A 27,154-nucleotide genomic window follows, 5' to 3' on the forward strand; every position below is an offset into this window, starting at 1 on the left:
TATAATCATCAAAATTAAAATAAATAAACACTTGAAATATATCAGTCTGTGTGGAATGAATGTATACATTATACAAGTTTCACTTCTTGAATGGAATTAGTGAAATAAATCAACTTTTTGAAGATATTCTAATTATATGACCAGCACCTGTATATATATATACAGTCTTTATTGTGTGACATACACTGTAAAAAATCCATAAAAATTATGTACTTTAGAATTTTTTTGTTTTATTTATTATTATTATTATTATTATCATTATCATCATCATCATCAGTGTTTTACCTCTATTTTAAATTTTGAACTTGTGTTTTAGGGTTAATGGAAAATTAGGCAACCAGTACATTTTCCATTTGTTTGTTTATTAATTTAATTTATTATTTATTTATTGTTTTGGCAATGTGGCCAGACCACATGGATCTTCATGAATATTCATATTGAATTGTAACTTGTAGAAGAGCAGTAAAGACATTACAAAGCATTACTAGAATGACAGAGAATCTGTGTGCATTAGTAAATGTCATTGCAGAAAGTGATGAATTAATTAGTTAATTCATGAATCAGATCTCTGTGTGTTATTCAGTGATGGCGAATTGAGACGCCCCTTCCGGGCTGATCTGATTCAGCTTCTCCATGACAGACTTGTGTTGCTTTTCCCATTCATCCTTTGACAGTGAGGAAGGATTCGTCTCCAAGAACTTATAAGCATCTTTAGACTGAATACTGAAGATGCCTTGAGCTTTCTGACAGCATTCACCAAACCCCTGCCAGTACTGGAAGATTAAAGCCATTAACACCATTAATCACAACACATGAACTAAAATACACAGACAAACTCATGACGTCCCAAAATGATTCACTCTTCCCTCGAAGTTCATTATGAGGAAGGAGTGAATGAAAATGTGTCACATGATACATATTCTTACTTTATCTTGGGGAAAAATAATAACATTTGCTCTAAATGAACTCTTTTTTTTCTGGTTATTATCTGGTGTAGGCTGGTTTTCCCTAAATGAAATGGTTTTAGCTGGTTTTAACTGCTTTAGTAGGTTTTTAGCTGGTTTTGGTAAGTGAAATGACTTTAGCTGCTCTTTAACTGGTTTTTGCTGTTTTTTGCTAAATGAAAGTTTATTTTTTTTCTTCTGGTTATTATCTGGTCTACACTGGTTTTCCCTAAATGAACTGGGTTTAGCTGGTTTTAACGGCTTTAATAGGTTTTTAGCTGGTTTTGATAAATGAACTGGTTTTAGCTGGTTTTCAATTTTTTCACATTTTTATGAACTTTTTTTTTTTCTGTTTATTATCTGCTGTAAGCTGGTTTTCCCTAAATGAACTGGTTTTAGCTGGTTTTCTTTTTTTTCTTTTTTTTTTTTTTTGCTAAATGAACTATTTTAGCTGCTTTTTAGCTGGTTTTAACTGGTTTTTGCTGTTTTTTGCTAAATGAACTGTTTTTTTTTTTTTTTTTTTTTTTCTCTTCTGGTTATTATCTGGTCTAAGCTGATTTTCCCTAAATGAACTGGGTTTTGCTGGTTTTAACTGCTTTAGTAAGATTTTAGCTGGTTTTCCTAAATGAACTGGTTTTAACTGGTTTTCAATTGTTTTTTTTTTTTTGTTGTTTTTTTGTTTTTTACTAAATGAACTATTTCATCTGTTTTTTGAGCTGGTTTTAGCTAAATGAACTGTTTTTATTGATAATTACATTTTGTAGAGTTTTAAATATTTTATATTTTAACATACAATTATGATAGTAATAATGTTAGATTAATAATATTTAAATATTTCCGAGTTTTGGGTATTTTATGTTTTAATATTACATTATTAAAGTAATAATGTTACATTGATAATATTTAAATACTTTAGTTTTAAATATTATATATTTAAAAATTATATTAAATTATTATAGTAATAATGCTTAGATATTTTACACTTTAAGTAATACTTAGATATTTTATATTTTAATATAAAGAAAATGAAACAAAAAAATAAGTCAAAATTAAGGGACTTTAAAATCTTTAGTAATAATAAATATGAATAAATATTAATATAATTAATTTACATATAAAAATATTTTATTTTTTCTTTAAATTACTGTTGTAGTGTCTTTTGTTATGTACCACAATAACAAAAATGAAAGTGCATGAAAAAAATATTGTACTTAAGGGGGTTTAACATGAATTTTAGTACCAATAGTTTATTATCTAGTCTAAACTGGTTTTCCATAAATGAAATGGTTTTAGCTGGTTTTAACTGGTTTTTGCTGGTTTTCTGCTAAATAAACTGTTTATTTCTTCTGGTTATTATCTGGTCTAAGCTGGTTTTCCCTAAATGAACTGGATTTAGCTGGGTTTCACTGCTTTAGCAGGTTTTTAGCTAGTTTCGCTAAATTTAAAGGTTTTAGTTTTTAATTTTTTTTTTTTTTTTGCTAAATGAACTATTTCATCTGTTTTTTGAGCTGGTTTTAACAGGTTTTAGCTGTTTCTTTTGCTAAATGAACTGTTTGTTTCTGGTTATTATCTGGTCTTAGCTGGTTTTCTGTAAATGAACTGGTTTTAGCTGGTTTTTGCTGTTTTTTTTGCTAAATGAACTGTTTTTTTTCTTCTGGGTATTATCTGGTCCAAGCTGGTTTTCCCTAAATGAACTGGATTTAGCTGGGTTTCACTGCTTTAGCAGGTTTTTAGCTGGTTTTTAGCTAGTTTCGCTAAATTAAAAGGTTTTAAATGCTGGTTTTTAATAGTTTTTTTTGTTTGTTTGTTTGTTTTTTTTGTTTTTTGCTAAATGAAGTATTTCATCTTTTTTTTGAGCTGGCTTTAACTGGTTTTAGCTGGTTTCTGCTAAATTAACTGGTTTTAGCTGGTTTTCAATTTTTGTTTTTTTGTTTGTTTTTTTGCTAAATTAACCATTTGATCTGTTTTTTGAGCTGGTTTTTACTGGTTTTAGCTGGTTTCTGCTAAATTAACTGTTTTTTTTTCTTCTGGTTATTATCTGGTCTAAGCTGGTTTTCCCTAAATGAACTGGGATTTGCTGGTTTTCAATTTTTTTTTTTTTTGCTAAATGAACTATTTCATCTGTTTTTTGAGCTGGTTTTAACTGTTTTTTGCTGTTTTTTTGCTAAATGAACTGTTTTTTTCTTCTGGTTATTATCTGGTCCAAGCTGGTTTTCCCTAAATGAACTGGATTTAGCTGGGTTTCACTGCTTTAGCAGGTTTTTAGCTGGTTTGTAGCTAGTTTCGCTAAATTAAAAGGTTTTAGCTGGTTTTTAATTGTTTTTGTTTGTTTGTTTGTTTTTTTGTTTTTTGCTAAATGAAGTTATTCATCTGTTTTTTGAGCTGGTTTTAACTGGTTTTAGCTGGTTTCTGCTAAATTAACTGTTTTTTTTTCTTCTGGTTATTATCTGGTCTAAGCTAGTTTTTTCCTAAATGAACTGGGATTTGCTGGTTTTAACTGCTTTAGTAAGTTTTTAACTGGTTTTGCTAAATGAACTGGTTTTAGCTGGTTTTCATTTTTTTTTTTTTTTTTTGCCTAAATTAACTATTTCATCTGCTTTTTTGAGCTGGTTTTAACTGGTTTTAGCTGTTTTTTTTTTGCTAAATGAACTGTTTTTTTCTGGTTATTATTGTCTAAGCTGGTTTTCCCATAAATGAACTGGTTTTAGCTGGTTTTAACTGGTTTTTGCTAAATGAACTGTTTTTTTTTCTTCTGGTTATTATCTAGACCAAGCTGGTTTTCCCTAAATTAACTGGTTTTAGCTGGTTTTCAATTTTTGTTTTTTTGTTTGTTTTTTGCTAAACGAACCATTTGATCTGTTTTTTGAGCTGGTTTTTACTGTTTTTAGCTGGTTTCTGCTAAATTAACTGTTTTTTTTCTTCTGGTTATTATCTGGTCTAAGCTGGTTTTCCCTAAATGAACTGGGATTTGCTGGTTTTCAATTGTTTTTTTTTGTTTGTTTGTTTTTTTTTGCTAAATGAACTATTTCATCTGTTTTTTGAGCTGGTTTTAACAGGTTTTAGCTGTTTCTTTTGCTAAATGAACTGTTTTTTTCTGGTTATTATCTGGTCTAAGCTGGTTTTCTGTAAATGAACTGGTTTTAGCTGGTTTTAACTGTTTTTTGCTGTTTTTTTTTGCTAAATGAACTGTTTTTTTTTCTTCTGGTTATTATCTAGACCAAGCTGGTTTTCCCTAAATGAACTGGATTTAGCTGGGTTTCACTGCTTTAGCAGGTTTTTAGCTAGTTTCGCTAAATTAAAAGGTTTTAGGTGGTTTTTAATTTTTTTTTTTTTTTGCTAAATTAATTATTTTTGCTGCTTTTAGCTGTTTTAATTGGTTTTAGCTGGTTTTTATTTATAACTGGTTTTAGCTGGGTTTTTTTATAAACTGGTTTTTAGCTGGTTTTAGTTGGTTTTTACAAACTTTTCAGTCTAGTTTTTTTTTTTTTTTGGTCGTATTTGTTCATTATGACTAAAAATAAAAGAATAATAATTTAAAAAAAAATAACGCAATAGTCTTTGAGTGTAAATCTGTTGTGCATTATTAGTCAGAGTGCATTATTAGAACTATATAGAGATTGAAACTGTATGGATCTACACATATTAATGAAGGGATTAATCGCCAGAATCATTTGCTCAACATCTGCGTTACCTTTCCTGCTGTTTCAATGGAGGTCAGAAACTCCTCCTTCAGCTCATCCAGGTCCTCAACGAGATCCTTCCCGACAAAGGTCTTCTCTTTCAGCATGTCCAGCAGAGTTCCCACTTTCTCCCAGAACTTCTGAAGCTGAATCAGAATCTGCTGGATTCGAGAAAGACACCGCTGGACGTCATCGAGGTGGACAGGGCTGGGAATCACACCTGGACAAACAGCATACAGCAAGTAAGAGAAATCACTGTAAGCCTTCAGGCCATTCAGTGGTGAACGTATAAACAGGATGATGTTTGTAATCATTTCAGAGAGCAGAAAGCCTCTCACCAAGCTCTATTTTGGAAGTGGCCAACTTCAGCTGAAGATCAGTCAGATCAGCAAACCAGGTTGGAACTTGTGCCAACACACTACGAGAAAACGTAGAAAATAAAAGAGAAAATAAAAGAACTGTAAAAACCATTTGTTGGCCCGTTGCATTGGTGTCTGTAGAAGCTTGCACCACTGAATAAAAATATAAAAAGGTACAGTTTTGCATAAATGCACAATTCTGAATTTTTCTTGCAACCCTAAATTTACATCTCGCAGTTCTTTTCTGTGCAAACTTTATTTTTATTTTTTTTCGCAATTTGTTTTATAATGTTATCTTTCCCCCCACATTTTTACACCTGACCGCATGCACACTGTAAAAATAAAAAACGTAAAAAAAGATGTTTCAACTTAAAAAGTAAACGTTCATGCTGCCTTAAAATTTTAAGTTTACTCAACTCAAATTTTCATGTTTTCATGTAGTACAACTTAACATTTGATGTTGACTCAACTTAAAATATTAAAGCAGCACAAACACTTTTTAAAGTTTTTTTGTTACAGTGCACTTGCAAATTCTGAAAAAAAAAGAGTCAGAATTGTGTTATATAAATCTATTTAAACATGCAACTGGGAGAAAAAGTTGCAATTACCTACATTTTTATTCTTTGGTGGAAAAAAGATTAAGAATCGGTTTACATAATGTCAAAAACATCTAAACTGGATTTTACTGTATTTATAAAGCACTATTTTAAACAACTACAGCTGACTAATGTGCTTTACATTGTAATGTAAAACACAATAAAAATATGACAAATAACACAATAAAACAAATAACCCAGAACTTGCTCCACAAGAAACCTATCTACAAAGCTACAGTACTATTAAAAGTTTCAGGCACTTAAGTAAATGCAGTAAAATGTGGATGCTGTCAAAAATAATGTCTTTATCAATGAACTTCTAGTAACTAAATTAAATCAACATACATTGTGAGCATCCTTTGCATTTAAAGTCGTTTTTGGTCTAAAAAGCTTTTTTCGTTGGTGAAAATACTAGTGGCCTAAAACTTTTGCACAGTACTGTATATATATATACTTAAATAATGACAGCCTTTTTATAATATTTAAAGCAGAACATGATGAATTCAATCTCACCTTCATCAGAACAGCTTCAGAGGATCCAAACAGCAGTTGCGCATCAAGAGCTCGTTCTCTGATCAGACGCTCCAGCTTTGGGAAACTTCCCAGACACAAGTAAGACAGATGATAGAGAAGAGCCGTTTGCTCCGCAGACGGAAGAAGCTCCTGGATAAACTCTGGGCTCCATGAGAGTTCACTGGGCACAACCTCTGAAACACCAAACCAAATATTACTTAAGGTTAACAGCCTCTAGGGTTCAATTATTGGGGAAAGTAAAAGCTTTTTGTTTGTTTGTTTCTTGCTCATCCTACTTAAACATAGCATGTTTCATGAAGCTGCTTAACAATTTGTATTGCATTAAATAATAGAATTTGAAAATTCAAACACCTATTTTTGTAAAGAACACATGTAATCATAGAGATCTTCATGTGCACCTGTATGTGTGGGGCTCGAATCGAACGACTCCTGCTTCAGGCTCTTCGTCGTCCTCGGCCTCTTGGCTGTCAAAAGAGACAATGTGACAAAATCACTTGAAATGAGACCAATTATTGAGACCGATTTTTATTAATAGAGAAATTATATGGCTCTGAAACAGATTCATCTAAGCTGTAGTTTCATAATATATTAATTACTGTAGTTAATGAATAATTTGTTTAAAGCATAAATTATCTCTTACCTTCGGACATTGTTTTCTACAGCAGTAAAGTCTCCTGCTGTAAGTTCTAAACGCACAATACATAAAAACTAGATGAGTGAAGTTTGAGAACAAAGTTTAAGTTGTCTTGAGAAAGCCTAGCCTGAAAGTTTGAAGCAGTTGCAATAGTATGAAAGCAGCTAACATGATTTAACACATTGCTTACATGATTTAACATGCTGTTAACATGTTTTAGCATGGTTAGCTTGTTACTAGCATGTTGTTAACATGATTAGCAAGTTACTAGTATGTTTGTAGCATGATTTAGATAGCTAGACAGATTAGAAATATTAGAGTGGAAGCTTAAATGAGTTTAAATTAGAAATAGAACATAGAAGGGAAGCTTGATTGAGTCTCAAGGGATTCTGGGAGTTTAGATTTGAATTTTGTCAGTTGGAGTTTGAAGAGTGTTGCTCATTTGAACATTCCCTCAATGTAAGTCTATGGGGTTTTTGGTGGTTTTGATAGTCTGGTTTATGAAAACCGTAAGCCGGATCAGTCTGAAAAGATACAGCACACCGAGTCAGACCAGTCTGAAGATCTGGAGCTAGATACTGAAATTTGGCTCAGAAGAAGAATAATAATCATCTTAAATAGTAGATCAGTATGAGAAGTAGAACGAACAGAAAAATAAATAAATAAACCTACAAAAAACAAGGTGAGGTGAACTGGTCAGACTATATCAATTACTTTGTTTCCTCAAGACAGATATTCTGCTTTATCTCTTTCTGATGGACACAAGGTTTTTCTCTTCTCTCGGTGGGTGCACACTGCTTAAACACGAAAAAAAAAGTTGTGAATGATGAGTTTGTGATGCAATACCATGTACCGGGAAATAATGACAAGAAACTAATTTATATTAATTTGTCTCTGTGGCCTCCAAGACGAGTTTGATTCTCGGACAAATGACTCTTAGGATCCGGTTGATTAAGTGGCTCAAAAACAAGGATATGATTCACGAATGAATGATTCAAATGAGTCGGTTCCTTCTGTTGATTCAAAAACAAACAGCACAACTGGAGGATTCTGGTTCATGAAGGAATGACTCTTTTGAGTCAGTTCATTTTAGTGAATCAAAAACAAACACACGACCACTCTATCCTGTATCCAGAAATGTTTTTAAATACTCTAAGTATATTTTCATATTTCAATAAATAAGAGAAAATGCCTTAAACGCTCTGCTTTTTTTTTTTTACTAAGGCTTTATCTGTTGAAACCAAGAATGCTTTAAATAAATCACAGATCAGATTTATGTGGTTTCAGTATGTCGACATATTACCATTATTAATTACAATATATGTAAAATGTATGCAGCAAATGCTAATGATGTCACTGTATTTTCTATTAGTTTAATTTATCATAAACTAATTTGTTTTTAGTGAACATAACATTCAGTGAGACCACGTCTGTGATTATTGTTATGAATGTCTATTTGAAATCTTGCATGAATAATCCTGAAAGGAAACTGTACTTACAAATGTTCTCAGTTTCCTTCTTCAAATGTCCTGCTGCAGCAGCATCAACCAAATATATAGAAAGCATTAAAATATCCTTTAAATCACTTTGTTTTATGTCAGCTGTACCAATCAATGACCTATTTCTCTGTGTCTGTGAAATCACATGGTTTAGAGTTAGAGCTTCACCTGGTGACCAAAAACACACAGGCTATAAAGATTATAAATCAATGTGTGTCACACCCCTGTGGATTGTTTCATTGGTTTTTCTCTTATGTGTCCTTATTTGGTCTTTCTTGTTCCATTTCTGATTATGACGTCATTACGAAGATAAACAGGCTTACAAATAAACATTATACAATTTAGAGTTTAACAGGATTCTTACTGTGTAATATAAGGTTTTATTATTATATTAACCTTTGATTTACTGAGATAAAAAAAAATCTTAAAATCTCTCCTCTGAGATGCACATGGCCAAAATAGCAACATAAAACATCAAATCACTAATAATTGTTTAAATTATTTGTTTAAATTCTTAAATTATTTTTTATTTATTTATTTTTATTGGAAAAGACCCATTTTTCATTAAATATTTTCATTCATTTTTTCCAAACAGTTAAACGAACACAGTGTTTTGTTTTTTTTACATTGGCATTACTGTGGATTTTACTCCATCTTGTGAACATCAGATGGAAATGCAAGATTTATTGAGAGTTTTGACAGCAAGTGTCAAATTTAAGTAGAAGCTGTTTTTCGGTGTTTCTGCATTTTTCTGTCATAAAATATTTCAGGTATAAAGTGGTCATCATTTTGTAGGTTAATGTTACTTTCCATTCTGTCAGTGTTTTAATCCTTGTAATAAAATCCACAGTTACATCATCATCTTAAAATAAGTGGCATCATTATGGTGGTAAAACTGCAGCACAAACATCAGTTTGGATCTTTATTATCATAGGTGAATTGTGTTTAGTGATACCAGTTTGGATCTTCAGCTTGACAGCCTCACTAAAAGTTCTTCAAAATGATACTCGGTGACATTATCTCTTTATGACATTCCATTTATTTTCTTGTTGCATAAATAATCAAGCCATAATTAATGAAGCCGAAGGGCCTAAACCTGACCAGAACAGATTCTTGAAAGTCAGATATATGCCTAAACTATAATAGAAATACTGAAAATATATTAAATGTATGAAAAACCTAAAAGTCAGTGTCTGCTGCCCTCTCCTGGACAGTCCTGAAGAATCTTTTATGTGCTGAACTGGATCTGTGAGTTGAAGTTTAGGGTTCTTTATTCTGGAGCTCAGCCATCAACTACACAGATCATCACAATCCCAACAGGTACATGATTTCATTCTTAAAATCATTATACATTTTAACTTGAAAACTGTAACTGGTTTCCTACCAGTGTCATTTTTCTGTTTAGTTTAACAGAACATGTAAGTGCAAGCAGCTCTTATGTTCCATTTTGTCAGATTTAAGAGATTAAGAGATTCTTTTAATTATTACCTAGATTTTATGCATAAACATGCTCAATCACAAAAATCATTAAAGTTATGACCCTTTGACCTTATATCACTTTTTCCTTTTAACATTGTGAAGGGCTCACATACTATCCATTTGGGCGAATAGGCCTATCGCAAATCATTTAATTCAGACAGGGACTTCCCATGCATCATGAACCGTTTGATTCAGATCGGGATGGTTTTTGGTTCACAAATCGTTTGTTTAGATCGGGACTTCGGAGTGGGTTCGCAAATGTATCAACTGCAGGTTGAACAGCAAGACTTTTTTTTTACATTAAGAGACATCAAAAATAAGCCAAGTGACACCATTTTATGGCATGGATGGAACCAAACCAGGGCTGGAACTGGACCTTTGTGGTGACCCCTGATGAAACATTAGAAAAAGACGTTTTGAAAGATTTGACTACAATGAAGCGTCTTCTGTCTTTATTGTGTGACATTGACATTACTCATGTGGCCAGACTACATGATTATATGATACTACATGCAAAGCAGTTTTAACCAGAGATACAGCATAATTGAGAAACAGAAATAATAATATCCATAACACCAACTCACTATGGAATATTTATATAGAATTGTAAATGATCTTGTATAAGAGCAGTTGTAAAGATTACAAAGCATTACAAAACCGACAAAAGAAGCTGTATGCATTATTATGCGCATGCATTAAAAGTTAAATGTGCGAAAGGAAGCGTCAGTTCTCTGTGCGTCCTTCAGTGATGGCGGGTGTGGATGACCCCTGCGGGGTGATCTGCTTCAGCTTCTTCATGACAGACTCACACTGCTCCTTCCGTTCATCCTCTGAGAGTGAAGACGGATTGATCTCCAGGAACTTATATGCGTCCTTAGACTGAACGCTGAAAACACTTTGTGCACTTTGACAGCAGCCACCGAACGTCTTCCAGTACTGAAAGATTAAAGCCATGGAAGATTAAACACAACACATTTACAATCACTCACCTGTTCATTCATTCACTATTTTGGACCAAATTTGAATGTTAAACATGAAAATATTGTGATTTCATTGTTTGTCATGTATCATTCTTCCGTTGAACAAATTAGCTTAATATTTTTATGTCTTCGTAATGATTCCAAATAAGAGGAGACCATAGAAATGGTCAACGCCACAGCGTTTCTGCCCTCAGAGATCTTATGAGATGTACAGCGTCCTAATCTTAGATTAAAGAAGTTAGAAAATCTTCAAAAAAAATTAAGTCATTAATAATCAAGGGTAGAATCAGCTTTTTAACATTTAAGTTACCTTTCCTGCTATTTCAATAGACCGCAGAAAATCATCCTTCATGTCATCCAGTTCGTCAATGAGATCCTCGTTAACAAAGGTCTTCTTTTTCAGTGTGTCCAGCAGAGCTCCTACTTTCTGCCAGAACTTTTGAAGCTCCAGCAGAATTTGCTGGATTTGAGAAAGATACTTCTGGACGTCTTTAAGGTGGACTGGGCTGGGAATCACACCTGGGCAACCAACAAACAACAGATTCTGACTCAGACTATATAAACCTGATCTCCTGATGAACTTGTAAAAAGCATGGTCTGTATTCTTTCAAATGCTGCAACTCAAGTTCATGAGAAAATCTCTCACCCTGCTGTATTTTGGAATTGGCCATCTGCAGGTGAAGTTCAGTCAGTTTGAGTTGGATCGTCCACTCTTTGTTTTGCAGATTGCTCTTTTCAGAGGTGAGACGGGTCAGTTCGGCTTCGAGAGCTCGAGTTTGAGCAGCAACATCAGTGGCATTCGCAGTGTCATAAATGTATTTAATAAGGGGTCCAATAAATGGCACCAAGGCAGCCAGCCAATCCATTCCACAGCTTCCACTATAAACTGATTTAATACAATTCTGCAGCTCAGTGTTTTTTACAGAAATTTTTACCTCTATTTCCTCTACATTTTTGGCATTTTTGCTCAGCTCCTCTTCAAGCTTTTCTACGGCCTTTTTCAGACTCTTCACTTCCTCAGAGAACTCAGTTTTTTGTTTTTCTGTTTCCTTCTGTTCTTGAATCACATCACTTGTGCATGTCGCTACACTGTGGTTTTGATGATCATACCTGAATATGGTGCATAAATGCAGTAAATAGACTGACAATTGTACAAATGCATGATTTATACATCACTGCCTGCAATTCCTGAGATATATGACATATATTTTTTCAGACCTGCACCACTCACACTGATAGCTTAATGGCATTTTAAATATCTGACACTTAACATCAGTCAGCCACGCATTTTAATATGACATTATGATAATTTAGCATTAAACTTTAGTAACTAGAATAACCATGTATGAATGCATATTTGTCATGTTGACTGATCTTAGGACTGGTAGTGGTGCCTAAGATATTGTTTGTAATTTAGTGTTTCTATAAAAAAGGGGAAAAAACTAAAAAGTAATACTGATAAGATAACAAATCTACTACGGATTCTACTACTAACAGCAATATAAAATGCACCAAGGATTAATGAGCTGCTGGGCTCATGAATATTAATCACGTTGTCTGCGTTTGCTCGAACTGATTTGTTAAAATCAAAACAGGGATGATAACAGGTGAGCGCCAGCCAATGAGATTGCTGTTTGTGCGTTAGTTCTGCCTACTACCAGAGAAACCAGCAGTTCTTAAAAGCTAAAGAATGCCAAAGGAACTCTGTTATTTTGACAGGAAAATACAGCAAAGAATATCATTTACATGTAGCACATCAACTCTGCATGGTATGTAAGACTGTGTCGCTCTGTATCTTTTTTTGCATGTGTGTGAGACAAAGCGACGGCTAGTCGTGTGCCTTCACACTAGAGTTTATGGTTGGTCAAATACAGGTACGCTGCACATCCATTCAGATGAACAGAAAAATACAATTTTAATAATATTATAATAAATTATAGTAACGCTGCATTTTATTGTCAGTAACAGTAATGGTGTTGTAACGGGGAAACAGTGATTTGTTTGATTACCCGTTACTGAAAAAATAACGCCATTTACAGCATTTATTACTGTTAATAATATTGTTATTCCCATCACTGGGTGTAAGTATGAAGTAAAACTCACTGAACATTCAAGATAAATACAAGAAAATAACTGGATAAACATTTATTACCACAATATATTCTAAATGCAATTAATTTTTTTTTCAAGAAAATGCAATTTCATAAGACAAATATAGTGATATAGTGATTTATTTTGTTGTGAAATAATTAATCTCCCTAGATATTGCTAATATGTTCACCTCTTCACTATGTCATCTACGGCTCTGATGATGTCATCAATCCATGCCCTTGCTTTCTCCAGGTATTTCACAGCCAGATGGGGTTTGTTCTTTTCAACTGCCTTCATCAGCATTGGGAACAGGGAAGAAACCAGGTTCTGACTCGTTCCGACGCACTACAACAAAACAGCATTAATCCACACCCAGATTACAACATGGTGTCCGGCCCATATCTGGCACACGTGGAATGATGATCTGAGCGGGTCTCAAATCCGGGTCTGCGGCATGGGAGGCAGACGCACTAACAAGGAGGCTAAAGGCTACAACCACTAGTGTCAGTTGCTAGTGCATCTCTTGAGATCAGGGGAGTGAGTTACACTAGCAACATGTCAGTAACTTGTTAACATGCTAATCATGCTAGCAACATACTAGTAACTTCCTACTTATGCTAATAATGTTAGAAACATGCTAGAAACATGCTAGTAACTTGCTAATCAAGCTAGAAACATGCTAGCAGCCTCCTAGCAACAATCTAATCATGTTAGAAACATGCTAACATGTTAGTCACTTGTTAATCATGCTAGCAACATGCTAGTAACTTTGCTAATTGTGCTATAAACACGTTAATAACATGCTAATCATGTTACAAACACACTAGAAACATGCTAGCAACATGCTAATCATGCTAAAAACATGCTAATGATGTTAACAAAATGACAACAACATGCTAATCATGCTGGAAACATGCTAGCAACATGCTAGTAGCTTGCTACTCATGTTAGCAACATGCTAATTGTGCTATCAATACACTAATAACATGCTAATCATGCTACAAAAACATTAGAAACATGCTAACAACATATCTTGCTCTCAAAACATTCAAGCTTTCAAACTGCTTTAAACATCAAATTATTTCAATCTATAAAACGGTCAAAGTTTTAAAACTTAAAATTTTACAAACTTTCTGATCAGGCTTTCTCAAGCCAATTTAAAGTTTGTCTTGACAAACTTTTTTTTATCTAGTTTAATTTAATATCGATATGAATGATGTGTTATTCAGTTACTTTTTCATACAGTTAATGAAATGGTGAATGAGAATGTTTCTCGTCTATCACATTTTGCGTGCCAAATATATTTGTTTGTATTGTAAAAAATAATTGTATTTACATAATATCAATATAATTTTCAAAAGCTAAAGTGATTACTTTATTTATGAGTCACAATATGTATAACTCAGTATTTTAACTAATTGCAAACATTGAATAATCAGTCAAAGCCCACTGATTAATCTGTGAAACAATCAGTGATTGGTTGATTAATCGTTATAATAATCGTTAGATTAAATTAATTCTCATAATAATAGTTCCCTTTCGAGGAACTCGAACTGCGTCCTCTAGGGGGCGCTAGGGGGGAACGCCGTCAGCGTGACCCGTGTCTGAAGTCTACATACAAAACACCAACACAGTTGGCCGGCGACAGCCTATGACGTCACGCGTCACTACCGGTGCGACCACAGTATAAAAAGGACACCGGTAGAGCAGGACGGCCTCTTCTTCGTCTTCATTGACTCTTTGTCTGGAGTGTGCAGCAAAACGGTAAGACCTTTTTCTTGGAGAAAATATGGCTAGCACTAGTAAGGCGTTTAGAAAGTGCGTGGAACCGTGTCTTCGTTATTTAACACCCGATGACACGCACGATCTTTGCGTCTTTTGTTTGGGCGAGGAGCATGCACGCGACGTCCTCGAGGGGGCAGTCTGCGTGCACTGTGAGCTTTTTCCCATGAGAAAGCTCCGTTCTCGTCTGTCTCTCTTCTCGAGGGAAGAGGGACAGCCACCTGTTCCCCGCGGCTCAGGACCCTCCACTGCCGAGGCACGGAGAAAAATGAGCTCGTGGGGATCCCAGGTGGACCTCGCTGACGAGCTAAAAAAGGGACTTTCCCTTTCACGCGCGTCAGTCGCGGGCGAGGACGAGCTGCTGGCTGACGATGATGTTGTTTCTCTCACATCATCCGATCCAGCAGCTAGTGCTCTGTTGGGTCCTTCCCAAGAAGAGCAGGACATGTTGGAAGGTGAAGAGGCTGAGGCTGAACCATTTCTAATCTCCTGCCCTGCATACGAGGAGCTGCTGGAGGTTATGGATCGTGCCACGGTAAGGCTTGACTTGCCGTGGAAGCGAGCCAGAGAGGTGGCGCCTCGGGGTCGTCTCGATGAGCGCTATCTTTCTGATCATAACCTCCCAGCCCAGGTGAGCCTTCCATTCCTTCCCGATCTGCATACTGAGATCGAGAAGGTATGGAAGAAGCCGTTTTCCTCACGCATCCATAATTTTCCGCACTCTAATTATGCGAATATTGAGGGGATGCGTGAGCACGGCTATCAGAGGATGCCGCCTGTAGAAGAGACGCTGGCCAGCTATCTCTCTGTAGGTAAGGCATCCTCCCTAAAGACTCCCTCCCTGCCATCCATTCCCCTTCAAGTAACATCTCGTTTGAATGGCAGGGCGTATGCAGCAGCAGGTCAGGCGGTAGGTGCGTTGCACACTATGGCGGTGCTTCAAGCCTACCAGGCTGACTTGCTGAAAGATCTGGATAAGGGTCAGGGTCTTTCCCCAGACGAGGTTGCTGAGCTGCGCCGCACCACAGATCTCGCTCTCCGTGCCACCAAGCAGGCCGCCACTGCCATGGGCAGGTCTATGGGGGCCATGGTGGTAACGGAGAGACATCTGTGGGTGAACTTGGCTGACCTCGGGAAGAAAGAGAGGGGCTTTCTTCTCGACGCACCAGTCTCGCCTTCCGAACTTTTTGGTACCTCCGTTGAGACGGTGGTTGAGAAGTTCAGGGAGGCGAGAGCGCGCTCAGCGGCCTTCAAAACCTTCATTCCTCGAAGGTCCAGATCTGAGCCCGAACAGTATGGGGGTCCTGGCCCGTCTCGTTCCGAGGGACGAAGACAGGCCCAGAAGACTAGTGTGGCCACTCGCGCCCCTCCCCCACCTGCGGGTGGTTCCGGGACGAGGCGTGGGTCTAGAGGAGGTAGACAGGACCTGAGGGAAGTGATCCAGACGAGACAGCGTGCTCGCCGGGGTCAGAGTAGAAGATAGCTTCTGCTTATCTTCCTTTGGGGGCTCCTGTCTCCCTCCTCTTAATTCCCCCTAATATTAGTCTCTCCACCTGACTGAGGTTTCGTGGTACTTTTTCCTGCGCACCCCCGCCGGACCTATGATGTTTTAGGTTGACTTTTTTGTGTTAAAAAGCAACCTTTACTGATGGTCTGGCTCGGCCTTTCGGCCTTTTTCTTACAGTTTGATGTGACGGGAACCATGGATGGGTCAAAATAATGGTCTGGACGGTTTCTCAGAAGGATCTTCTGAGGCTTCTGGAGTTATGCGCAGGAACCATGGTGGGGTGAGTACGACTCATGTTTAATGTGTCTACCATGCTGTATACAATTGGGTCCTGTTTTTGTGCCTTCCTTGGTAGGTCCTCTTCGAGCACCCCCCCTCTGATCTTCGATCATGGTTATGGGCTGCTTGCCTGGGTCTGCCTCCCATTTTCGAATAGGAAGCTTTCAGGTTCCCTTTACAGCACTGAGAAAAACTAGGACTTCAGTCCTGCATCTGGGTAAGCTCTTCAGAATCTCTTTTCACAGGGAGCTCCTGGACATTTTGGATAGACACATTGACCACCGGACTGAGACCCTCGGTCTTTGTCCCGCCCTGAGGGGCTTTGGTTGCGGGGTTTCCGCCCTTCACACAGACCTCCTACCTATGCCATCTAGTGATTTAATGGTCGCCCCTCCGAGGAGTGGGCTTGGTCACGCTTTTTCACTGTTTCTCTAGTCAGAGTTGTTTCTGTGGAAACCCTCTGAGTGCTCTGAGGAGCCTTCAGCTAAGCGTTCTCGGCCCTTGCTCCCAAGGCTCTGCGGGTCTTGGTAGAGCAAGGCCCATGCTTCCATCGAGGAGGTAAGCTTAGGTCTGTGTGGGGTGAGAAGGGCTTATGCCCCTTGTGAGGTTACCCACAGAACAGCCTGAGGGCTGGGGATGTGATTGCTTTCTGCTCCCCGTCATTTCTGATCCCCGTAGCTCTTCCTGGGAGGGTGCGACGATGCTCCCCTTTCTGCGGAAAGGGTTTTCTTGCTAGAGCTCGTCTCCCTTGGAAAGATCAGGTGTCCCTCCCGTGTCTCGGGAGTGGAACCCGGTCTCGATACACTACCTTTTCTTGGTACGTATATCAGCTATCAGGGCAGTATTATTAGACAGTTAGCTGTGGCTACTGCAGAGGGTGCTCCCCTTCCATCGAGGGTTTACCTGAGCACTGCCCCATTGGGCAACTGAGGTTCGCCCTTACTGCCTTCCCCAGGCCAGGGGGAACTTTCGCGGATCAGATCTCATCCAAGGCTTCTGTACAGGGCGCGGTGATGCTCCCCTTTCTACGGAAAGGGTCTCTGAGCTCGTCCCCCTGGGGGGATCGGTGGCTCCTCCTGTCTTTGGGAGTAGAAGCCTGTTGCGATACACTGCCTTATCCTGTAAAAAGGGGCTAAGTGTATCGGCGCCTGGCAGTTCTAGTGGATAGATAGCCGCGGCCTCTATCTGCTTGCCATCTTTGTGCTCCCCTCTTCTGAGGGTTTTGCTGTGAGTTTACTTAATTGGGCGGCTAGATGCGCCCCTACTGCCTTCCCCTTAGAGCCTTGTTAAGCCGGCAGTGCTCCCCTCACCCTGAGGGTCTTCTTATTCCACCGTTTCTCAACGGTACGTCTAAAATCCATTTTTATGGTAGGCCCACACGTTTGTGGGCGCTTTCTCAAATCCATGTATATGGTAAGTGCACACGTTAACCTTTGGGCACTTTTCTAAAATCCACGCTGTGGTATGGAAGGCACCGGTGTTCTGCGTCCATTCTAAAATCCTTTATGGTAGGGATTCACGCGCTTTTGCCCGTACCCTTTCTCGAGGTGGTCTAAAACCCGGTCGTCTCGGGTCCATCTCTAGAGCTTCTGCCAGGCAAAAAAAAAACGTTTTTTACGCACCCTAGTTCCGGTGCGCATTTTATGCTCACTCAACCGGGTTGAGCAAGGAGTTACCACTGCGTTCTGTGTACGACTTCTGAGGGAGCCGTGCAGGGCTGCAGTAACTCCTGTGTGACAGGCCAACCTGGGTATCCTAGGCCTCTGGCCGTATCCCCTTAAAGGAATACTTTGTTTCCAAGCTTGGGCTCTACCCCGGGCCGATATCTGCCCTACAGGTAAGTTGGGTATGCAGCCTAAGCTCTGGCCGTAGGGGATATGTCACTGACAGCCGTCACTTTATCCCAGGGGCGACTCCCTTAAGACCTAGGGAGTTGGTACTTAGTGCCTGTCTCTCCGGAAGTCAGGCACTCCCCTCAGCATGGCAGCGTGGGTATAACCGTTCCCCCTAGCGCCCCCTAGAGGACGCAGTTCGAGTTCCTCGAAAGGGAACGTCTCAGGTTACGTATGTAACCCTGGTTCCCTGAGAGGGGAACGAGACACTGCGTCCTCTAGGCTCGGGGCCATGCTTCAGGATGTGAGCTTCAGACGAAGAAGCGGCCGTCCTGCTCTACCGGTGTCCTTTTTATACTGTGGTCGCACCGGTAGTGACGCGCCGGCAGCGACGAGTCGCGCCGGCAGTGACGTCATAGGCTGTCGCCGGCCAACTGTGTTGGTGTTTTGTATGTAGACTTCAGACACGGGTCACGCTGACGGCGTTCCCCCTAGCGCCCCCTAGAGGACGCAGTGTCTCGTTCCCCTCTCAGGGAACCAGGGTTACATACGTAACCTGAGACGTTTCTTACAACCCTAGTATGGATGTTGAGAGTTTACATGGAAATCCTGAAAGGGAAATCACTCTAAAATGGGGTTTGTAAATGAGAGAGCCAGCTGGACACCCCTATTTGCTGACACTGCTGGTGATGTTGTGTGGTTTACCTTCAGCAGAACGGTTTCAGAGGATCCAAACAGCAGCTGTGTATCAAGAGCTCGTTCTCTGATCAGACGCTCCACCTTTGGGAAACTTCCCAGACACAAGTAAGACAGATGATAGAGAAGAGCCGTTCGCTCCGCAGACGGAAGAAGCTTCTTGAGGAACTCTGGGCTCCATGAGAATTCACTGGGAACAACCTCTGAAACACCAAACCAAATATTAATGATGGATAACAACCATCCAAGTTCAATTAAGGGTGAAGTGGGTTAGTAACACTGTATGCATCTAAAAATCGATTGTTGAGTTTTCATTTTAACTTCTTTAAATTAAAGCATTTGTGTGTATGTATTATTATACTGCTGGTTATGTGCCAGCCTGCCGGGTCTTGATTCCTCTTTCTTGTTTTTTGTTCACCTACTTCTTGCTTATCTACTTCTTTAAACTGTTATACCTGCACATGAATGTGCTTTTTCTTTCAGCACAACATTTTGTCCTCCCCGGTTTATCATATGTACGGTGACCGATAGGGGACACCTTCGGTTCACTTAAGTTTGTCCACGAGATGCTATGACTGTGGGATGCGTGAAATGTTTGTAGGACTATTTGATATACTTTATGTAATATTTATTAATGATCAACTTCTTTTGAATGCTGACTACATCGGACACAGACAACATTCGCATAGACAGCATTGCATAATATTATCATTTAATATTGTATTAATTTCTATAATAATTCCTTAATTCAAAATAAAATGGTAATAAATCTATCTCTGATAATCCCGGGTTACTTATGGTCACGCAGGTTTGTTTACGCATTAAACTCGTGGCCACGAGAAGCGCAGGTCGTTTCCTCAACATAGTAAGACGTGGCCACGAGAAATAGATGTCATTCCCTCATCATAGCATCCCAACATAAGGATGTCGTTACCTCGACAAAATGATCTCGTGGCCACGACATAATATCACGTTCCCACAAGTTGATATGAAGTGGCCACGACAAACTTAAGTGAACCGAAGGTGTCCCCTCCCGGTCACCGTACATATGAAATGTTCACAAATTGATCTTTTATTTTAGTCAGAATGAATGAGTTCGAAATGGAAAGTGTCTCACCATTGTGATCAGCCATGATTTTTTAGTGAGTGTACACTGGTGAAGTCTCCAACTGTAAGGTCTCTAAAAAAATATGACAGAAGATGTGATACACGTAGAATCAACAGACAATTTTTTTTTTTTTTTATAACCAAAACTCTCTCTACTGGAAGAGTAAAGACGTGTACAGTCACTGTCATGGCCAAAAATATCCTCATTTTATTGTTTCACATTTACAGGTTCTGCCCTCTTTGCTGAACGTGGTCATTTTCAAAAGCAAAAGTAAAACCAAAAAACAGCGTGCATCGATTATGTGTAGGCATTTTTATTTTTATGTACACAATAATAATCTTTTACATTGTAATCCTTTCATTTTAATATTTGGCATGTTTGTGTGCAACTGTGCGTCCCTGTGTGTGTAATAAGCAGAGTGTATGTGCATTGTGCACCTGCCTATAGGCACATATTACTAATGCGCTCTTTAAATAACAAAAATAAATACATAAATAAATTAATAAATAAATAAATGAATAATATAAAAAATTAAATATTGCGCCATTGACCCAACAGGGTCTGGCTGCAGACATGCACCTGCACTCTCAGATGCCTGCACTTCCGCAAGTGATGTGATTTGCAGTCTATTTTATTTGTTACTTTATTTTATATATTTATTATATTTTAATCAAATCTCTCAACATTTTACAACAGTAGCCAGGTGGTGAAGACAAGAAAAAAGAAACTAAATTACAATGTCACTCGCAATCACCACAAATGGTGCGTGTTGCCAGTGGAGACAAGACACTGTGGTCGTTAAACGATTAAAACTAATTTAATAGCATAACATACAGGGTCCTGCAGGTCATCTGTAGGAGATAAAAACAAGACCCACAAATCCGTGGCCACAGCACAGCAGAATATGAACACAATGCGCAAAGTCTCTCGTTAAGCGTTTTCCTCCCGTAGAAAACCATTACATATAGCTCAATGTATTAAGATGCAATTAGAAAATCAAATTCAATATACAGTTTATTAATATAATGTATATGTAGGCTATATGGTGTTTTCCTTCGCAAAACGTGGCATAACGGATTAAGATGATAAAGACTAAACTCAGTATCTTAATACATTAAGCCATATCAAGTGTTAATGGTTTTCTATGAGAGGAAAAACCTTAAGGAGAGACTTTCCGCATTGCGTTCACATTCTGCTGTTCTGTGGCCACGGATTTGTGGGTCTTGTTTTTATCTCCTACAGATGACTTGCAGGAATATAAAAAAATAAATATAAAAAAATAAATGAAATAAAGTAAAAATAAAATCGACTGCAAGTGACATCACTTCTGGAAGTGCAGTTGTCTGAGAGTGCAGGTGCATGTCTGCAGCCAGACCCTTCTCGGCCCTATTGACTTTTTAGCCCATGCAGCTGCCAAAATGATCCATAAATTATTGTCGTATAAATACATTAAACTTTCCCTAAAGTCAGTCTAGTTATCACAGGTGTTCTTAAATGCTTACACACAATCTAATACACAGATGACTTTACTTCCCAGTGAACACTCATGAGATCAATAACACTAACAAAAAACCCATACGATTCAGGAATTATTTTTGCAGCTCAATGTGTATTACAGTATACGACATAATTTAAATTGATGTATAATTATTCATATATATTTATTATATATATATTTTCATTTTACTACTGTAAAGTAATCTTGAAGTAGATGAAAAGCACTAGAAAAGTTCAAATACCAAAGAACTGTATATGAACTTGGTATGCACCACAATACAGTACAGTAAAAAAAAATGTTTAACTTTTTGAGAAATGTGTATTTTTTTTAACTTAATTAATGGTTTGGGAAAATGGGCCAACTAAAAACAGTTATATTACGTTAACAATCGAGAACACGACTAGATTCTTAGATTTGTGTTTTTGACTCAAAAAGAATCGGTTAATAAGAGTAATTTGTTAATGAAACTACTATGAAACACATGAAACACTGCTTACATTTAGATTTTGTTCTGTGATAATTCTGGGGTGGCAGGTGGGGTAGATCCGCCCCTGCCTACATATCTAAGCTACTATTTCATATTTTTGAAAAAAGTAATAGCCTAGGTAAATCTAAATATTGAAGGCAAAAAAGTTGGTCTACTTACATATTTTTCCAGGTTTCTTTTCCAACTGCCAGCATCGGCCAAATATATATTGCTGTGAAGAGACCACGTGATTTTTTTTTAAAGGGTTAGGGTCGAAGTAACAGTTTCACAGTGAGAATAACAACCCCCATGTTGTTTCCATGAAGGGAGGGGATTGCGTCATTGTGCTTAGAATTTTATTTTGAGACAATGACGTCTCGAAGGAAGAAGGAATGGAGTATATTATGTGGCATTGCTCTGCCCAGTCACGTGATTTTCTGTTTGAGCCTGTCTGTATGTAAGACCCACCAGTTTGAAGACTATTCAGGAGAACACAAAATATATGTGTATACCAAATGTACCTACTATTTATACTTTTTTAAAAATATTTTTTTTCACAGCTAGTATAATACGTTAAATTAATTCAAAACTCTGTTATTTATAGCTCCATTATTCGGCATAGGGGCAATAACAAGGCGAAAGTGACGCACCTAAAGAAGCGGTTAAAGGACGCATCTTGAGTCGCAGTCCTGATGAAAGGAAGCATACGCTAAAAAAGAAATCGTTCAAATGTATGGTCAGTGCGGTACCATAATCATCTTCACCATCATCTTTCTCATGCCTTTCATTCTCTTATGTTTTTAGAGATCTTTCTGCAGGAGGATTTACCAGTGTATACACTGTAAAAAAACATGGCTGATAGCAAAGGTATATATATATTTTTTTGGTTCCTTATAAAATGTAGTAATGTAGTAAACAATGTCATTGTCAGTGTTGAAAATGATAGAGCACACCGAAGTTTTTCTTTCTTTTCCTTTCTTCTCCACTTCAAAAAGTGAGAAAATGATACCTACAGAATAAAAAATAATGCTTTTAAACTATGTGCAAATAATATATGATTTTAACATGCTAAATGACTTTACCAACTACTCAACACATACTTGAGTCAAAGTTTTATGATAAATGTTCAGCTACTTCTACTTAAATGAAAATCTGCCCTTTCTAAATGCATGTTACAGATATTGTGAACCGCTGGGAGAACACAGACAATTGTCATTAGGGGAGAATGGAAATAGTTGCAACAACCTTTGCATTTCCTTTATTTTCTGAGAGTGTTTGTATTGGAAAGCCAAAATTTTTAACACATTAAAGCCACATCTGTCTGCTGCCCATCTACACTGTATAACGTATGTAACATAATGTTAGTATTTATACATTATACAAAGTCATATGGGCACGACTGCAATAGTCCACAGAGGCACTTGCAGTAAAATCATTCTTAAGTATCATTTTGCATATGTTTACGCAAATCATCTGTGATCCAGCTTCAGCTACAGAAGAGGTTAGTGTACTTTATTTTTGTATAAATCTTTGAAAATCACCTAATAATCGAATAATGCACTAGTTAGCCGTTTTTAGCAGACGCTTTTATCCAAAATGACTTACAAATGAGGAATACATCAAGCGATTTGTCCTAAAGAGGCAAAACGACTTAGGAAGTGCTCATAATACCATATAGCAGGGATTGTTCGGATAAGTACAAGCTAGAAAGGGAAAAGAGTAGAATAATGTATTTATTTGTTTTTTTAAGTCAAATAGTGTCGAAAGAGATGAGTTTTCAGCAGTCGCTTGAAAGTTGTTAGGAAGTTGGCATTCCGGATAGCAGTGGGAAGATCATTCCACCAGCCAGGAACGGTGTAAGAGAATGTTCTGGAAAGTGATTTTGTGCCTCGTTGTGATCTCAGAGTTCTGGAGGGAGTGTAGATTGGTAGCAGTGAGTGGAGGTAGGTGGGCGCCGAGCCTGCGGTTGTTCTATAAGCAAGCATCAGTGTCTTGAATTTGATGCGAGCTGCAATTCGGAGCCAGTGCAGGGTGATAAAGAGAGGTGTGCCATGGGCCCTTTTGGGCTTGTTGAAGACCAGTCATGCTGCTGCATTCTGAATCATTTGTAGAGGTTTGATTGTGCATGAAGGAAGTGTAGCATCTGAACCAATCATACATACATTAATTGTTACATTTAACAAATAGTCTTTAAACCCAATAAGCCAGCTATATGCTGGAGCTCTGGAAACAACCCCCCCAAAGCAACTAACACCCCAAAAGGGCTCAGTTGCCAGGACGACCGTCTGATAAAAGGTTTTATTGCCCAGAGGAATGCACATTTGCCCATGCTACATTTACCTATAGGAAAGATACAATGCCTATAGAAATAGACTCTTTCCTATTCATTCACAGACAAACATTTCTTTGACCTTCCTATCACACATAGCCCAGGTCATTGTGTACAGTATTACTGCATTGTATTTTAATTTTGTCTGTTGTATTTGTATTTGTTTTTCTACTGTTTTATGCATGCGTTATGAGAGATGACTAGTTGTATAACCCACCTATGCCATGTTTGGTCTCTTTGAATTCGTATTTTGATGATCTAAAAGATGTTGTATATTATATGTTGATACCTATGCAACATATTAGTGTTTTAAGAAACCTTAGTAGTTTTTGCATTAACACCCAACTGAATTACATATGCAAAATACCATGCTCATAGACAAAGAGTCGTAAACTTTCCCTTCAAAGGTGAAAGTTACCATTGGTTCGTGGACCTCCTTAAAGGCATCAAACAATTGATTGCCTCCCTCTTCCCTTCTCTTCTCTTCACCTTGCTTTCTTGTGTAAAAGCAGCCCGTGTGGAGAAACCCCCGGGGGGAGCCTGAGCCGGCACAGGGCGTGCCTGGCGGGCCCGACAGGCCCCAACATACAGAGCTGTGGCTCTCGACCACAAAGAGCCAGACATTTTCACTCAACCCTGGAATTCATCTTCATGACTTGCCTCAGTCAGTCAGTGGTTCTTGGAGAACCTAAGAAGATGAGCTAGAACTCTTCAGGACTTCCCTAAGCGTGCGCCAGGCCTTGGAGCCTTGTCTTTCCATTCCCCAAAGATCACAGGACTTCAGATGGGTCCCTCTCAGCTCTTGGTTCTTCTTCACTTTTCACATGGGAAGAATCTCCCAGTCACCATTGAGTCAGAACATCTTTGGAATTCATCACTCTTCAGACCCGGAAGAACGTGATTGCAATTCCAAAACCACCACTGCTCCAACCATCAAGACTTTCACCAGAGACTGCATTCGGACACTTGTTCAACGACCAAGGCAATGCAAGTATCGTACATTTAACTAAACAGAACAGAGGTTTAGTATAAGCTGTAGACAGCACTGATGGTTTTGCTCAGGTGGTTAACTGACTCTTTTCATAGCTTCATTTCCTTGTCTCTCTCTAACTGCTTCTCACTGACCCTTCCCCCATGTATGAGTGATTTCATGTTTGTTTGTTTAGATTAGTTATGTGTTAGTCCTTTGTTAATAAACTATTGTGCACAAATTACATGAGTTTTGATTCTGATTCTGCCTTGCAAATTAATGTCCCTTTACGATTCCGATTCGAGCTCTAATGCTAACTTTAAGAACGTTATTTTCTGTGACCAAGAAAAAATCATTTCTTAGAGTTGATATAAAAATTATACTGAATGTTCGCTTGGCGAACAGATTAGTTGTGTGCTTGAACTTGATGGGGTAATTGTTGATGAAACTAACTGGATGGTGAGGTCATGCTGTAGAGTCGTAGTGGCAGGGAAGACAAGGAGCTCAGTCTTCGCCAGGTTGAGCTGTAGGTGATGTTCTTTTATCCACTCTGAGATGTCCACCAAGCAGCCTGAGATCCGTGCAGCTAACATTGGATCATCTGGTTGAAATGAAAGATAAAGCTGTGTGTCATCAGCATAGCAGTGGTAGGAGAAGCCATGTGCCTGTATGATGGGCCCCAGTGATGTAGTGTATATGGAGAAGAGGAGGGGTCCAAGAACTGATCCCTGAGGAACCCCAGTGACCAGATGATGTGCTTTGGATACCTCTCCTCCCCAGGCCGCCCTGAAAGACCTACCTGTGAGATAGGATTCAAACCAGCGAAGTGGAATCCCTGTGATGCCCCAGTGCACGTCCTGATTTTGCGAAGTGGTTGTTGTCCTGAGACTCATATCTTTTAAGATGTTCATGGGACAACAACCGCGCAAGCCAATCAAAGTGTACGATGTCATCACAGTGTGCATTGCTGTGGCTGATCCCACCAAAGTTTAAAAAAAAACAACAACAACAATGGCAAAACCCCTCTGTCAAGCACACAAGTTACAAGGTAAGACCAGAGTTTTCAGACTTTCTTATTAATTTAAGGTGCATATTTGTTTTTAGATTATCATTTTAGCGCCTTCTAATCACACTGGAGAGTTAAGATCTCAAAATGAAACAGTCTGAAAGGAACGTAGATCTTTATATTATTCTTGTAGTTTGCCGAGTTACAAACAAAAAACTAAACTGGGCAACAGACTGTGACTAAATGATCGCATGTTTTTTGTGCCATGGCAAAGTTTCCCAAGATCGAATTTATCGGTGTCATTTCTGTTGAGTGTGAACAAAACAGCGCTAGTTTAAAACACGACGGAGAGACCGTTTATCAGTTCAGCTCAGTCCAACAGTGACCGAAGACCGAATGAGAAGTGTTTGAATTAGCTGATTTATTCTGTTACATGATGTTGTTTTCAGACCATCGTGTGAGTATGTTGACCTCAAGTCGTCTCTGATTTATTCTGTTAGATGATGTTGTCTTCAGACCATCATACGAGTATGTTGACCTCAAGTCGTCTGTGATTTATTCTGTTAGATGATGTTGTCTTCAGACCATCATACGAGTATGTTGACCTCAAGTCGTCTCTGATTTATTCTGTTAGATGATGTTGTCTTCAGACCATCATACGAGTTTGTTGACCTCAAGTCGCTCTGATTTATTCTGTTAGATGATGTTGTCTTCAGACCATCATACGAGTTTGTTGACCTCAAGTCACTCTGATTTATTCTGTTAGATGATGTTGTCTTCAGACCATCATACGAGTATGTTGACCTCAAGTCACTCTGATTTATTCTGTTAGATGATGTTGTCTTCAGACCATCATACGAGTTTGTTGACCTCAAGTCACTCTGA

At 38.2% G+C, this 27,154-nt stretch overlaps 1 protein-coding gene across 1 annotated transcript; it reads right to left on the bottom strand.

Annotated features, from left to right (window-relative positions):
* Window positions 1-10,155: 10,155 nt before the first annotated feature.
* LOC127161837 (uncharacterized) lies at window positions 10,156-22,195 on the bottom strand. Its single transcript, XM_051104592.1, has 7 exons — window positions 22,145-22,195; window positions 20,010-20,072; window positions 18,902-19,095; window positions 12,987-13,141; window positions 11,352-11,815; window positions 11,016-11,224; window positions 10,156-10,661 (listed from the first exon to the last, which is right to left on the bottom strand). The coding sequence occupies exons 2-7, from the start codon at window positions 20,023-20,025 to the stop codon at window positions 10,449-10,451; spliced, it is 1,251 nt and encodes a 416-aa protein (XP_050960549.1). The 5' UTR covers window positions 20,026-20,072; window positions 22,145-22,195; the 3' UTR covers window positions 10,156-10,448.
* Window positions 22,196-27,154: the final 4,959 nt, after the last annotated feature.

Source organism: Labeo rohita, unplaced genomic scaffold (assembly GCF_022985175.1).
Source record: "Labeo rohita strain BAU-BD-2019 unplaced genomic scaffold, IGBB_LRoh.1.0 scaffold_75, whole genome shotgun sequence".
NCBI classification, from domain to species: domain Eukaryota; kingdom Metazoa; phylum Chordata; class Actinopteri; order Cypriniformes; family Cyprinidae; genus Labeo; species Labeo rohita.